Genomic DNA, 14,686 nt, shown 5'->3' with positions numbered 1-14,686 from the left:
ACATAATGTACTTCAAATCAACCGTTTCCTAGTTATTGACTTTTGAAAATATCACTTAAACAATTCGATTTAATTAATTTCGATGTGTTTGGTTTGATTTAATGACGCCATTCTGCCGAAATTGTGATGCTGTTGTAATGGGTTTTTAAATTCCTATTAGCTACTAGTAAATTTAAGTATACAGGGTCGGTCAAAAAGTTGTGTCACATCATTTTTTTCTAATGAAATCCCCTGTATATTAATGCATCTTTCAATTCTTCCTTCAATTTTAAGCAATAATTGTAATACACAATGTATATAAATTGAAGAATTGAAATGTTAAACCAAAATTTTGTAATTTCCAGACTTGATATACTCTCGGAAACGGTTGGTTTGGGGTGTATTTTTTTGTATAACATTGTGTGTACCTATTTCGATATTTGCTTATAATTGAAGGAAGAACCAAAATATGCAATAATATACACGGGGTTCCATTTAAAAAATGAAACTTTGATGTGCCACGACTTTATGACCGACCCTGTATACTTAAATGTATTACCCGTTAATAGATATTTATAAACTCTATAACTTTTATATTTAACTTTTTGCGGTACCTCCTATATTTTACCTAATAATCGACCGTTCCCATACATAAGAGCGACCCTGTATATTTTTTCCTCGAGCTTACATCTTGAACTCAACATCCAATTAAACGATTTTATAAGTGAGATAGTTAATTATTCAAAAATATCTTCCCTCCATACCATGTCTATTACATTCAAGTGGTCTAAAATGAAACACTTTATATATTACATTTTTAAGATATACCTAGGATCTATGACAGTAGCGATGAAAAAAGTGTTAAACATAATATAATTAATCTAATATTTAAGATCACATTAAAATCTCGTAATATAAACGAAATACGTCCGTTATTCGAATCAGTCCAAGAGATGTGGTTTACAATAAATTAAAGCGCAAGCTGCCGCAATATTATCTTATAGTTACAAGAAAATAATATATTGATTAATAAGTCCATAATAGTTTAATATGCGGCACAGTATAAATACAAATACATATAACCACTTAACGAGGTTATTACATATTATAGGAATGTAGAGTAGTTTATTCCTAGGTATTAAAAAAATCGAAAATATTAAAAAACCAAATAAATTATAGTTTCAAGTCTTAGTTTAATTTTTCAATAACTAATTATTTACCTAACTAAAACGTATCAATGGTGAAGCTAAGAAATAATGCATTTAAATAATTGAAGGGTCCAGGGGAAAACATGCTAAGCGCCATTTTACTAATTTTACAGGAGATCCCTGGACGGCTGGTGGTTACCAGGCTCTTTCCTTGTATGTATTATTTTGTGATAATTTAACAGCTTATAACAGCTACTAGCCCTGCAGAGCTTATAGGTACATTTTGTAGGGACCAGTTAGACCTACTATAATATTATAAAACCCTAAAATTAAGAAATTGGAGCTTATCATGTTTTCCCCTGGGCCCTTCAATTCTATTTTTAAATCTATAGGTTTAGTAACTACAATATTGCTGTCCTCCATTCGCGAATTTCAAGTTCCAGAGCTTTACACCCTGGGCTACTCGAGAACGGTTCTGAAAGGAGCTGTGCGCAATAGCCTGGTGCCGCCATATGGCGCGGAACAGTTCTGAACTTTATGACTCAATTGAATGGAGTGAGAGTATCGTATTCTTGAACAGTTCAGAGCTGCACAACTGCGTGAATAGAGGACTGTAAATGTAGCACAGTTTGGTAAATGTGTTTTTCTCCAAAACGATTTTTTCCTCATTTTTTTTATACACACGTTTCTCTATAAATTTAGCAACTATAAAGTTGAGAATTTTGTTTTTGCCCGATTGGCTTCAAGTATTAATTTTAAAAATTAGGTTTCTTAGATGTCTCACTGTCCAAACCTCTAGAGATAGAGAAAATAATATATGAAAATTGTTTACAAAAAGTGGATGGCATGAGTGTGGAAATTCCGATGATATGGTTGTGAAAATATACAGGGTGAGTCTTCAATAAGTGCAAATAATTTTATGGGTAGTATATTTTGACCCCAGAAACACGATAATGAGAATTAGTAGAAAAAATCAATTCAATGTTTTGAAAAAAAAATTGGAATTTATTTTTGTTTTTAGGCAACATTGGTGGTAGATTAAGTTTACAAGAAAGAAAATCCTGAAAAGATCTAGTGGTTCTCAAAATTTTGACAAAAAGTTTTTTTTGGAAATTTTTGAAGTAAAATAACTAGGTTATTTTGGATTTATTTGAAAAATGGTAAAGAGAAAATACGTTTCTTTTATCCCGATCTACTAGCCCTAAAAATATTTGCACTTATTTCAGACTAACCCTGTTATAGTTTTAATGACGTCACATTGTGTAAACTTTTCGGATTTGTTATTGTAAAAATTGTAGAGATAGAGAACCGAGTAAAAAGAACAGTTTTATATAAAAGTTGTTTAAAAATGTGTCCCTTCAGATTATGATCAAATATGGTATGGCTTATGGCCCAAGAAAAAAAATTGATGACGAATCGTCAAAAAGACTTTTTGGCAATTGCAAAATTGCAATTGTCCAAAAAAAGTTTTTAGACAATCCTTCAATTTTTCACCACAATTAATATGATCCAACAAAACCCATATATTTTAATCTGCAATCAAGAATCTGAAGTCCAATGAATATTCGATGTTCTATTCAGTATTTATACTATGCCGTCATATTTCTATTCATATTTAAATTAAAACCGAAACTAGAGAGTCAGAGTTCTTTACACGCATTACGTCACTCTATGCTAAAATTTGACACAAATGAGATTTGTAACAGGTGTCCGCGTTGAGCTCCTCGACCGCCTCATCTTACACTAGGAACCCTTCGTTACCGTTGACGCGTATCTGCGCCCGAATGTTCTGTACACTATTCATAATTTTCTTCTGGTGGCCCACCAGGGTGATGCCCAGCTCCGTCAGCTCCTTCACCGTCAAGTTGACCACGGCGTCCATGCTGTTGATGCCGCCCGCGTGGAAGTTCTCCAGGTAGCGGGTCATCTTGATGGAGTTGAGCCATTCCTCGACGGAGGTGAACTGCGTCAGGTCGGGAGCGTCGGCGGACAGGGGATTGGCGGAACTGCAAAAGGTCAAACCGTCCGATTAGATGGACCTAGAGTAAATTATATTAATACATTCGTTTAATGGTACGGTTTTGTATATTGGTAGGAATGACACGGGAGTTATTTAACATACTGGATGACCAATTAGTGCGAGGAAGTCCAATATTGTCGTCGTTTTCGAAGATAGGAAAAAAAGTTTTATATGCATGATGCATGGTTTATAAAGGGGCATATCCTAAAAATATCTTATTTTATAGAGCGATAGGGGGTATCCGAAAAACAAGTTATGATAAAGATTTTTTATCTCTCCAAAAATATCCTTTATGGGTATTTTGCCACTGTACTGCAAGAAAATCTATAAAATAAAATAGTTATTTTTTGTAAACACTTCTGCGTTAAACCTAGACGGACACTGCTTGTCAGAAGTTATGTTTACAGTTACACAAATTTGCCTAACAAAGAAAAAAATGCTCAACGTTTCGGAAAGTTTATCACTTTCCGTTGTCGAAAGCAAAAAAATACAAAGAATAAAGAAAAAAACTAATTAAAGTATTTAAATTTAACTACTCGAGAACACTTTACTTTTTTAAAACAGATACGTCTACAAGAAACCGTTGACGTTCTGTTAAAATGACGTTATATCCCCCAAGTTAAACTTCAAAATTAAAATTAACAAACCTGATAACAATTACTTAATATGATAAAAACAAAAAGCCCAAACTTTCTGTATGATTATTTTTAAATTTTACGTATGTTATGTTTATTTATGTTATGTTCTTTAAAATCAAAGAAACAATTGCCATTCTACTGCATTTTAACTGAAACTTTGGTTAAAAACACTGTATCCCAAAAGTGGTTAAAAACTAAAGTAAACCTAACTTTTTATTAATACTTAAGTAGATTTTTCTAAACACCAAGAATAAAAGAATAAGCTTCAGAAGAAAACTTTATATTACCATATGGCCATTAATACTACCCTGTATAAACACGTGGATAAATCAACGCCATAAGTTTAGCATTAAAAAATATGTCTCCAACATCACGATATGCAATTTTCAAACCTTCTTTATTGCACTTATGAAACGTTCAGTAGGTTTGTCTTTCTCAAGGACATTACTTTGCGCCATGCGCATGAAATGTTACTTCCAAAATAATCACAATTTTATACGGTTTAGAAAGTACAAATTATACATTGTTATGGGTTATGGAAACCAACTTTTCATTATCATCATATTGTCATAATCATATGCATAATCATATGTCATAATCTTATTCCCATTGTGTAATGACGCTTGTTTTTTGTTTTTTATTTTAAAAGTTGTATTAATTACTATTTTATCAACTGCTTTTATATAGCCAAGGATGCAAGTGTTGTCAATGAGAAGTTAATTTTAAGTTTGTGCAACTATATTTCTATTTTTCGTTGGGCTTTCTAAATATTCGTAAAAATGACTAGAAAGTGTTTAGTGTGTGAAAGTTCTAATATAAAGGTCCCCAAATTATCTTTTCATAGGCAAGTAAAGTATTCAGTTGTTATTTTATTTATATTAAGCCACATGCATACTTTCTGGTTATAGATTTCCTAAGAATATTGATATTCATACAAAGTAGCTAAATGTATTTTTTATATAATTTAATTTTTGTGACAGTAAACATTCAATTTATTGTTCAAATATAAGCATTATATAAATTAATTTTTTAAAATTAATGTTCAAATTTGGCGCGCGGACGCTAGGTCCGTGACAAGGATAGATAGAGTAGAAGCACCGAGTGTGCAGCAAAGAAAGAAGATAAATGGAAGACGTTGATATGTTTGCGCCAGTTTCCATAGTGATTACTTATCCATGTAAATACATATTATATGATCTAGGGTATAAACAGGGTAATATTTATGGCATCTCCAATATTTAAAATGTCATATCTCTTTTTTTTAAATGCAATATCTAGAATATTATTTTTCTTTTAGATACAAAATTAAAAAATGAACATTTTTTGTATTTAAAATGTTATCTACATTTTCAAAAGTTTCGCAGATATTCGCGGGATTATATTACTTATGGCTCTTTCACAGTAAATTTTTATCAAAGTCACCTAATGATCTTTGTCTAGCAGGGTTGGCATGATTTAAATCAAGTGATTTTTTTAATTTTAGTAATGTGATTTAAATAAAAAAAAATAATTTTATTGAAACTTTATTATAAATCAAAAAATAACTGTAAAAGTTATAAAAATGTGTCCTAGAAAACTATAAAAAATATTTCTATAACAGATATAACAGATAATAAATCGAAAAATAATTGTAAATGATATAAAACTATATAAAAATATCTATTCATCAATTTAATTGTTAGACCGATTTTTGAATTAATTTCGTGTGAATCCATTAGACCGCTAAACGCAGGGATTTATTTTAAAAGTGACACAAATTCGCTGTTCGAATACCTATCATTCGCAAAGTCTAGTGCAGAACTAGGTTCTTCTGATGTAGAGAATATATCTTCATTTCCGAGAATCTATAATCGTTGTCAGAAAATATATTGTTTTATATTTATTTTGAAACGGTTGTATGTTTCCAAATTCCTATTGACATTTTGATCTGCAGTAAGCACTTTGACATTAGATAGATAATACATACTAATTTCATTCTCGACTTAAGACTATTTCCGAACAATAGTGTATTGTTTTATTAGGAATAAAAGTTATACTTTTTTGACGATGTTGTATACCTGTGGACCTCATGGTCCTTATGAGACAAAAAAGTACATTTTTACTCCAAATAGAAAATACTATTTTTTTAAACATTGCAAAAAATAATTTTTTAATAAATTTTAAACATTGCAAATAATATAAACAGTAATCGAGCAACAATTTGTACACTCGTTGAATTTGACACCTAATAATCAGTTTTCTCTTCCTTTTGACTTGAAGCGAACGACTTTTTTTGCGGAATATATTGGTGACCGATGTGGAAAAATCACAACGCCCCGTAAAATTCTTAATGTTATCGGTATCGGGGTATAGATTTAGCCATTTAGGATAGGAGTTTAATTGGAAAAAAGTCCTAGTCATTTGGAAATCCGATTTAAATATTGTTTTGAATTAAAATCAAAAAAATCTGATTTAAATAAAAAAAATCTGATTTTTTTGATTTTTTAAAAAAAATCATGATTTTTTCCAACCCTGTTGTCTAGTATTAACCTAACTGTTAAACCTAACCTAACTGCTAAAAATTTAGGAACATTTTAAATGAAAAAAATGTATATTTTTTAATGCCGGATCTAAAGAAAATATAATATACAGGGTGTTGGTTAGGTTGCCATAAATAATACCCCGTATAGGATAATGTAATTTTTCCTACGTGAATTAATTCTGTTATTCCTGATGGTGTTTAGGAAAATTTAGCTAAGAACTAATAAAGTTATATTCACTCCAATTTATATCCACTTTTCGGATATAGTGCTGAATCCAATTATGCACAGTTGGATATTACCACCATTGCACCATTATAAACCATACAATATCTGTCTAAATTTTTTTTTCATATATCTTTGTCAACAACGACGATATTGCACTAATGGGCCACCCTGTATATTAAAAGAACACCATTAATAAAAAACAGCTCTACTTTTACGAGAATATGAAATCGAGAAAAATACTAAATAAGAATATACCGCAATGTCGACTCTTAAGTTTTAACATTTTAAAAATGTATTTATGATATATTCTTTATAGATATCTCAAACAAGTATTACCTGTATGGCAACGTCGACCTGAATATACCATATGATCGAAAAAAAAACGGGGTCAAAGATGGCTGGGGAATGACAATCGATGATAATTTTGGCGAGGTTCTTTTAGGGTCCCTAGACGTCATTTACTTGATCCGTACTCTTCTTTATTTATAACGGCGTTTATATTTATTGGCCTTAAGAAGGTTGGAATTATTTTTATACTAAAAATTATTTTTAAATGGTGTAGTTTAAAATTCGAATTTTTTTTGAACTAGTTTTGGTGTGTCTGGAAAAGTTTTATTCATTTTTAATCTTTCTATAAATAGTGTTAACTTTTAACAATTTTTATATAAATTTTTAGAAAATGACGTCTAGAGATTGACTTCGCCAAAATTATCATCGATTGTAGTTCCATAGCCGTCTTTGACGCTGTTTTTTTCGATCATATCACAGATTACAATATCTACTATGTTATCTGTGATCATACCGTAGAAAATCTCATGTAAATTTTAAAGATGATCAATAAAAGTTTCCCATTTTATTTTATAGAAAAACTTATTTAAAACATTTTAAAGAAAATTCAAATGAAGAAAAACGATCATTTGGAAAAATGTATACGAATTCGTTTTTGAGTTATAGGAGATACAAAAATACTAATTTAACCAAAAATAATCTGGTCCTAGTCATATAAACATAACAATCACAAATTATGTCAGAATATGAGAAATTTATTATGATTTTCTTCTAAAGGATCTGCCAATATCCTAAATTATATATTATCCATGAAAAGTTATAAAAACTACACAGTAAAAATAATAGTATAATAGAAATACACTACTTCATCATTTATAAATTATTTTTGACAACAATACCGTCAATTTGACATTAAAATGTTGAATTTAAAGGTGACCTGGGTGACATGTTTGTTATTCCAATCAGATTAGGATAATCTTTTGTATGAATTTAGATTTTTTTTTGGAACTAAAAAGAAAATTCGTAGAAACTATCGAAAATAAAAAAATTGCTACTAAATAGTTCTTTAAAAATAAAAATTTATAATAAATCCTTGTGTAAAATAAAATGTTAAACTTTTATCATTTCAAAAATTTACGTGGGATTCCCTACATTCAGGTCGGTAATGCAACATACTGTATATGACATTGTGTAATACAAAAATAAACTCACCTAGAACAAATAAAGATTAAAAAAATCTCGCAAACAAAATTAAGTATTTAAAAGATATTTAGAAAGATACATTTTCTACACATATGAAAAACCTTGTACCAATTGAAAACCTAAGTTCTAAGATTAATAGGTGATAAGTGATAACAATTCGGATTAGTACAAGCAAGCAAAAGTAAAAAGCAAACAAATACCTTAGATACAGGTGGGACCCAAAACAAAAAAAGCATAAGATACTAATTGTCAAAATCGACCCAAGATTTTGACTGATATGTGGCTCCGCCTTCCCCATCTTTATGTTTCTTGAACAACTCTGTCGAACTACCAGCAGTAATGTCTATGTTGTCATCAAAGTTGCTAGATACATTGTCGGAATTTTCAAAAATCATCTCTAAGTTACTTTCGAAGCTTTTCGAAGTTTGCTGCTTGATTTCTTCTCTCGGCAGAATCTTCTCATAGATGTTTTGTACGAATACCTCGTCTGGTCTCTTATTAAGAATAACATCTTTGTGATTTTGCAAGAAATTGGGATCTAGGTTGGGATAATAATTTGATCTTTGATTGAAGTAATTTGAAGACAGACTACTAGCCGCTCCGCTGTAAAATTGCGTATCGAACGAACTATTGTTAATCCAATTCTCTGTATTGATATCTTTCATTTGGTGACAGTCAAAAAATTTATCCTCGTGTATATTTAGTAAACTACTGAACCTCTTCTTCATTTCATGATCTGCAATTGAATTTCGATAGTGCATCTGATTCTGCCTGTCCACGTCTTCTTGAGTGAGAGTATAAGGAGCAAACGTATAATTCTGTAGAAGAATTACGTCGGGTAGATACTGTGAGGAACGGTTGCTATGACCGACAATTTGTGGCTGCGAGCACCTTTGAATCGAACCAAAATAAGGATTACTGCTGGTTAATTCGAGAGCTGACTGGGGATGCAACAAATGGTGTTGGGTGTTTAGTTGCCAGGGATTTGGGTGATTAAGCAGTGGTGGATTTCTAAAATGTAAAGTTAAATACGAGTGTAAGTGAATGGTGCGTGTGTTAAGTGCATTTATCTAATATTCTTGAGCTATTTTTTTTTGTAATGGGTGATTATGCTCTAACTGTGCTAGTTTTATTGATATTCGTGTTTTAATTTTATATTTAAACTTTTCTTTTCCTTCATGCGTATTTTTATGCTATTTTATACCAGAAATCAAAATGAAAAATTATTTACCGCCGTGCATGCTTTATGCCGTGGTTTTACTGCAAGTTTCAAATTTTCATAACGCTACGGTGATGAAAGAAGTATGAAATTGATAAAATAATAAAAAAAATATGTCTTTTAAGTTTAATTATACCAAGGTGAGCCTTCAATAAGACTAAATACCGTATGTTCGAATAAAAACGGCGTCAGCGATGGCTATGAAATGAAGATCGCTGTCATTTTATATATAAACTTATATGGGAAATGTCATGATCGTCATTTCATAGCCATCACTGACGCCGTTTTTATTCGATCAGACGGTATTTTTAGTGACGGTATATTTCGATCCCCAGGAGAGTTTTGTTTTGCAAAAAAATGACTTAGAAAATCGTGTATTTTCTTTTAAATTTTTCTATATATTTTATAAAATTTTTTAGAACTGCATGTTCACCGCAAATTTTACCACGGCATAATTTGTTAATCTTTGATATTACCATAGTTACGGCATTAAAAGGGATGCAAATACATCAAAGCCAATACAGAAAAAATCCCGCGGCTCACAATTTTTTTACAAACAAATATTTTTTTTTAATTTTCAAACTTGAATAACTCGGCTATTTTGTACTCATTTGAAAAACAGTAAAGAGAAAATATGTTTCTTTTTGTGGAGATCTACCAGCCCTGAAAATATTTGCACTTATTTAAGACTCACCCTGTATATTATAGGTTTAATCAGTCGATTAGTTTGAATTATTCATTACGACCAAAAAACAGACAATTTACAGAAAACCCATAGAAAAAAGCATAGTATAGGTAAATAATGGAACATTGTACGGTCCTGACATGGTACGGTGACATTTATGTAAAATTCGAGTTACTTATTCTATGAGAAAAATATTGCGAGTTTTCTTCGACTGCAAGCTATATTATACAAAAGAAGTGATGAAATATGTTCTTGAGAATTGAATTGTTACAAAAATACTAATACATTTAAAAATCACAGTTAAAATGGAATCACCCGGCGAAAAAATAACTCAAAAATACTAAAACTAACAATAATTACAGCATGAAAATATTGTTACAAGTGTGGCCAATAAACCATAAAATAGGTAAAGCAATGATAGGTGTACATATTTACGGTTACTATGAGCTCTAGAAGCATATATGAATGTGCAAAAAAACAGAAGCAAAAACATGAAGGCGGGCAAAAATATGATGAAATAAAACTTACAACATGTAAAGCATAGAGTTTCTCATGCTGCAAATAAAGATGTCGAAAATTATTAAATAAATCGAAATATATATTTTTTTAGTTCGAAAGTAGAAATATAGATAATTAAATTGTGAGCTAAGTTTGACAGCGAAAAAAATCAAATTATTCAATAATATTTGAGAAACATAACTTATACATTTATTTGGAGAATTAATGATGCAAATGTCAAAACATTTAATTACTTACCGATTCTGAGCAATTTTTCTTAAAGTATCTGGGACGCGAATTAACTTATCTAAAGTTTTTACGATGGATTGGAAGGAAGGCCTGTGGGTTCTTTCTTTTTGCCAACAATCTAACATTAATTGATAGATGGCTTCTGGACAATCCATAGGGGCTGGCAGTCTGAAACAATAAATAATATAAAGTTCATCATTGTAAAGTGATGTGTTTGTGTTAAGTGTAAAATTAATGTTATAAAACACTTTGTAGTATGACGTATACAAAAATATCATGTTTTGAATTTAGTAAACATCTCGGCTTCTAAGTGTCCTTTAAATTCGTTATTATCAATTTTCTTCTCTATTTTTTTTTCTTCCTCTATGCTTATAATTAAAAAAATTGTGTGTGCAACATGTGCGCATATTTGAAGTGGAACTTCTTACTCGCAGATATTAAATTGAAGGACTTTTGAAAAAGTATAGTTTGAAGTGTTGGCCTACCCAGAAAATTTGGTCGCTATCGGACGACATCAACTTATGACATTTCTTACATCAAAACTATCACAGTGACACGCGTCGTACACGGTGAAGTCGGCCTTGGTCCGAACCAAAGTCCGAACTACGGACATATCAAATTATATTTAAATTGGACGATTTTTTCTGACCGCTAGGCTGTCCTTAAGAGTTTGCCTTTTGCGTGTCGTGTCTCGTGTCGTGATACGGTCTTGAATTTTTACTACCAGCTCGCGTAAAGTTTCACTTCAAAAAATAAAGCTTATAAAAAGAAGAGAGAAGTTGATTTTAGTATTTTTTTTTGAAATATTAAAATAATTAATGCCTTTTGACATAAATCAATCCCCATATAATCAAACCTACCAAATAAAGCATCATTTATCAGATATTATTGTATACGTAGTATATGTATTTGTAGAGATAATCTCTTAAAAAGTAATGTTATGTACCTGTAGCCCTTTTCTATGCTCTTGATGACGTCTTGATTGGACCAGTTCCAATATGGCCGTTCTCCATAAGACATAACCTCCCAACACACAATACCCATCGACCATACGTCACTGGCAGATGTGAATTTGCGGAAAGCAATAGCTTCTGGAGCTGTCCATCTTACTGGAATTTTACCTCCCTAAAAAGAATACATAAAATGTGAAAATAAGGAAAACATATGTAAAACTTTAAAGCTGTGACGATGATATTAATGACAACAAAACAACAAAATGTCAATAATAAATAAATAAATGCCTTTATTGTCAAAAAAAAAATTTCAATTTGTAGACAAAGGTAAACTAAACAAACAAAGTAAACAAACAAGGTACACAAACAAACAAACAAAAGATAATACAAAACATTATACAAATAATATTGTCAGTCTTATTGTTTAAAATAAATATTTATAAATGTTTACAATGTCAACGAACAAAAAAATAAAAATAATATTCAAAAATATTTAGTTAGTTTATAGTAAATATCAATGACATCTAAATAAATTTATTTCGATGTCATTAGTAAATATAGCAATAGCAAACATTAGACCAGTCTTTACAAGATCAAATTCGATTTTCAAAATATAATTCATTTACGGCGTAGAAGGACCTAGTACGCATAATTGTAGGTGTCGTCACTGGAAACTGTCCCACGGGGGTAAACCTCGTAAGATGGAAGGTTTCCGACGACGACTACTGCAGAGAATGCGGAGAGAAAGAAGAAACCATAGAGCACCTGTTGTACCACTGTCCGGCACTGGAATACCGACGCTTTAAAACTTTAGGGCAAGGTTTTTTGGAGGGGCTAGAGGAAGCAGCAGAAGCCAACATCAGCGACATCGGGAACTTTGCAAAGAGCTGGAAGTGATTTAACGCAAAGAAAGAATGAGAGGAAGGTTTGGTAAAACAGGGGTATCGCAATGGGCCCAAGACCACCGAGTGAGGGATCAAATATGATCCCAAACCCCAGCAACCTAACTAAACCTAACCTACGGCGTAGAAAGCCTTGTCTAGTAAATAAGAGTTCAATGCTTTGCGAAATGAAGAAAATGATGTTATGGATTTGATTTCAAATGGCGGGTGATTGTGCATTTTTTTCGAGTTGTATAATATTGAACTTATAACTAACTCTGAGCGTGGGGTAGGTAGATAAAGATCTTGCTCCGCGTTCGTGAGTGGATAAGTGTGAGATGGCCTTTCTTGAGAAGCTGATACATGCTTACGTATTAGGCAAACGGATTCAAATATAAATAAGGAAGGAAGAGTCAATATTTTTAATTTTTTAAAAAAGTCCTGGCAATGAGTTCTGCTGTTTAGTCCCAGTGAAATATCGAACAGCTCTCTTCTGGAGCTTGAAAATGCGGTCAAACTGAGTCGCACAAGACGTACCCCAAAATGGAAGGGCATACCTGAGGTGCGACTCAAAAAGTGCATAATAAACAGTTCTAGCCACTGACAAGTTAAGCTCCTTAGAAACTGACCTTAATGCAAAACAGGCAGAGCTCAGTTTTTTCGACAAAGCTTCGATATGTATGTCCCATTTCAGAGAATTGTCTACAACAAGCCCTAAGAATTTTACAGATTTTACGACGTCAATGGTGGCGTTGTTAAGTACAAAAAGCTGCAGCGAGTTTTTATACGACAAAGCTTTAGTTTTAAAAATGTTGAGAATCAGGAGGTTCGAATCGCACCAAGATTTAATGGTGATTGAGTCATTTGATATGATCCTATAAAGTGTCGTGACGTCTTTGTTGCTCCAAGTGAAGCTAGTGTCGTCCGCAAAAAGACATATTTTGCCACTGATGTTTATGTTAGCAATGTCGTTAATAAAAAGAAGAGACAAAATATAGGGCCTAGTACTGAGCCTTGTGATACTCCACATTCTATTGGCTTGCTAAAAAACAACGTGGTATCCACCCTCACAAGTTGACTTCTGTTGCTCAGATACGACTTAAACCATTCGAGAGATGATCCCCTGAACCCATAGTGCTGCAGTTTATTAATTAGGATATTATGATTTACACAATCGAACGCTTAGAAAAATCACAGAAAATTGTTGCTGTAGAATGATGGTTATTTAGGTTGGAGTAAACTTTATTAAGGAGGGAAAACATAGCGTAATTTGTGGACTTGTTGCTTAGAAATCCAAATTGATATTCAGTAAGTATTTTGTATTTAAACAGACAAGATACCAGCCTTCTTTTAACCAACCTTTCTATGATCTTAGATAGCGTTGGAAGGAGTGCAATTGGGTGATAGAAGCTTCATCTTTGTCTCCTCCTTTATGCAGAGGAATGATTATTGCCGTCTTAAGACATTTTGGAAAAATATCATTTTGGAATGACATGTTTATTAAAGTAGTCAGGTGATTCAGAGTGCTTTCTGGCAGATTCGAAAACATTTTTAAAGTTAGCCCGTCGGTCACAGAAGAGGATTTATTTTAGATGGTATTAATTGTACTGCGAAGCTTTTCTAAAACTACGGGCGAAAAAAAGTGTGTACTTACTCTTGTGGTGTAAGCTCCTTCAGTAGCGCTTTCTATTTCCCTACTTAAACCAAAATCAGCTATCTTACAGACTAACTCCGAATTTACTAATACGTTCCTAGCCGCCAAGTCTCTATGCACATAATTCATCTCACTAAGATATTGCATTCCTGAAGCTATGCCTCTCAGCATACCGACCAACTGTATCACTTTGAATTTGCCATCATTTGCCTGAAAATAAAAAGAAAATTAAAATGTGCGAATTATGTCCATTCTCGAAGGAAAGTTATTGGACTGAAATTTATAATTTAATATTTCATATAAGTAAACTACAATATATCCATATGGATGAAGTAAAATATCTCCAGTATGGTACCTACACTTAGATAAAATACAAGATGCAAATATTATGGTTTTCAGTTTTAAATAAAAGTCCGTTTCTAACCCTATTTTTGTAACTTTGTCAGCAGAGCATCGATTGCCCTTATTTACACAGCGCAGCTTCATGAACCCCACATTATACTTACTGTATTCTAGTTCACCTT

The 14,686-nt window shown here is 31.8% G+C and overlaps 1 protein-coding gene across 6 annotated transcripts in view; it reads right to left on the bottom strand.

Annotated features, from left to right (window-relative positions):
- Window positions 1–584: 584 nt before the first annotated feature.
- The window catches only part of LOC115876062 (ephrin type-A receptor 4-A), a 701,832-nt gene continuing 687,730 nt past the window's right edge, over window positions 585–14,686 (bottom strand). For 3 of the 6 annotated variants that reach the window (XM_030891739.1, XM_030891740.1, XM_030891741.1), the window contains 4 exons: window positions 14,163–14,372; window positions 11,621–11,799; window positions 10,684–10,842; window positions 585–3,133 (listed from right to left, as the gene is read on the bottom strand). In XM_030891739.1, the coding sequence (XP_030747599.1) occupies window positions 2,866–3,133; window positions 10,684–10,842; window positions 11,621–11,799; window positions 14,163–14,372 (816 nt within the window). In that variant the 3' untranslated portion in view covers window positions 585–2,865. Of the gene's footprint in view, window positions 3,167–10,455; window positions 10,483–10,679; window positions 10,843–11,620; window positions 11,800–14,162; window positions 14,373–14,686 lie in introns of those variants that run through there. The other 3 variants (XM_030891738.1, XM_030891742.1, XM_030891744.1) reach the window with 3 other exon arrangements.

The sequence above is a fragment of the Sitophilus oryzae genome, unplaced genomic scaffold (assembly GCF_002938485.1).
Source record: "Sitophilus oryzae breed Bouriz unplaced genomic scaffold, Soryzae_2.0 scaffold_1396_pilon_pilon, whole genome shotgun sequence".
NCBI lineage: Eukaryota > Metazoa > Arthropoda > Insecta > Coleoptera > Curculionidae > Sitophilus > Sitophilus oryzae.
Note: the sequence above shows the minus strand (reverse complement) of the source record. Positions and strands in the feature narration are given on the sequence as shown.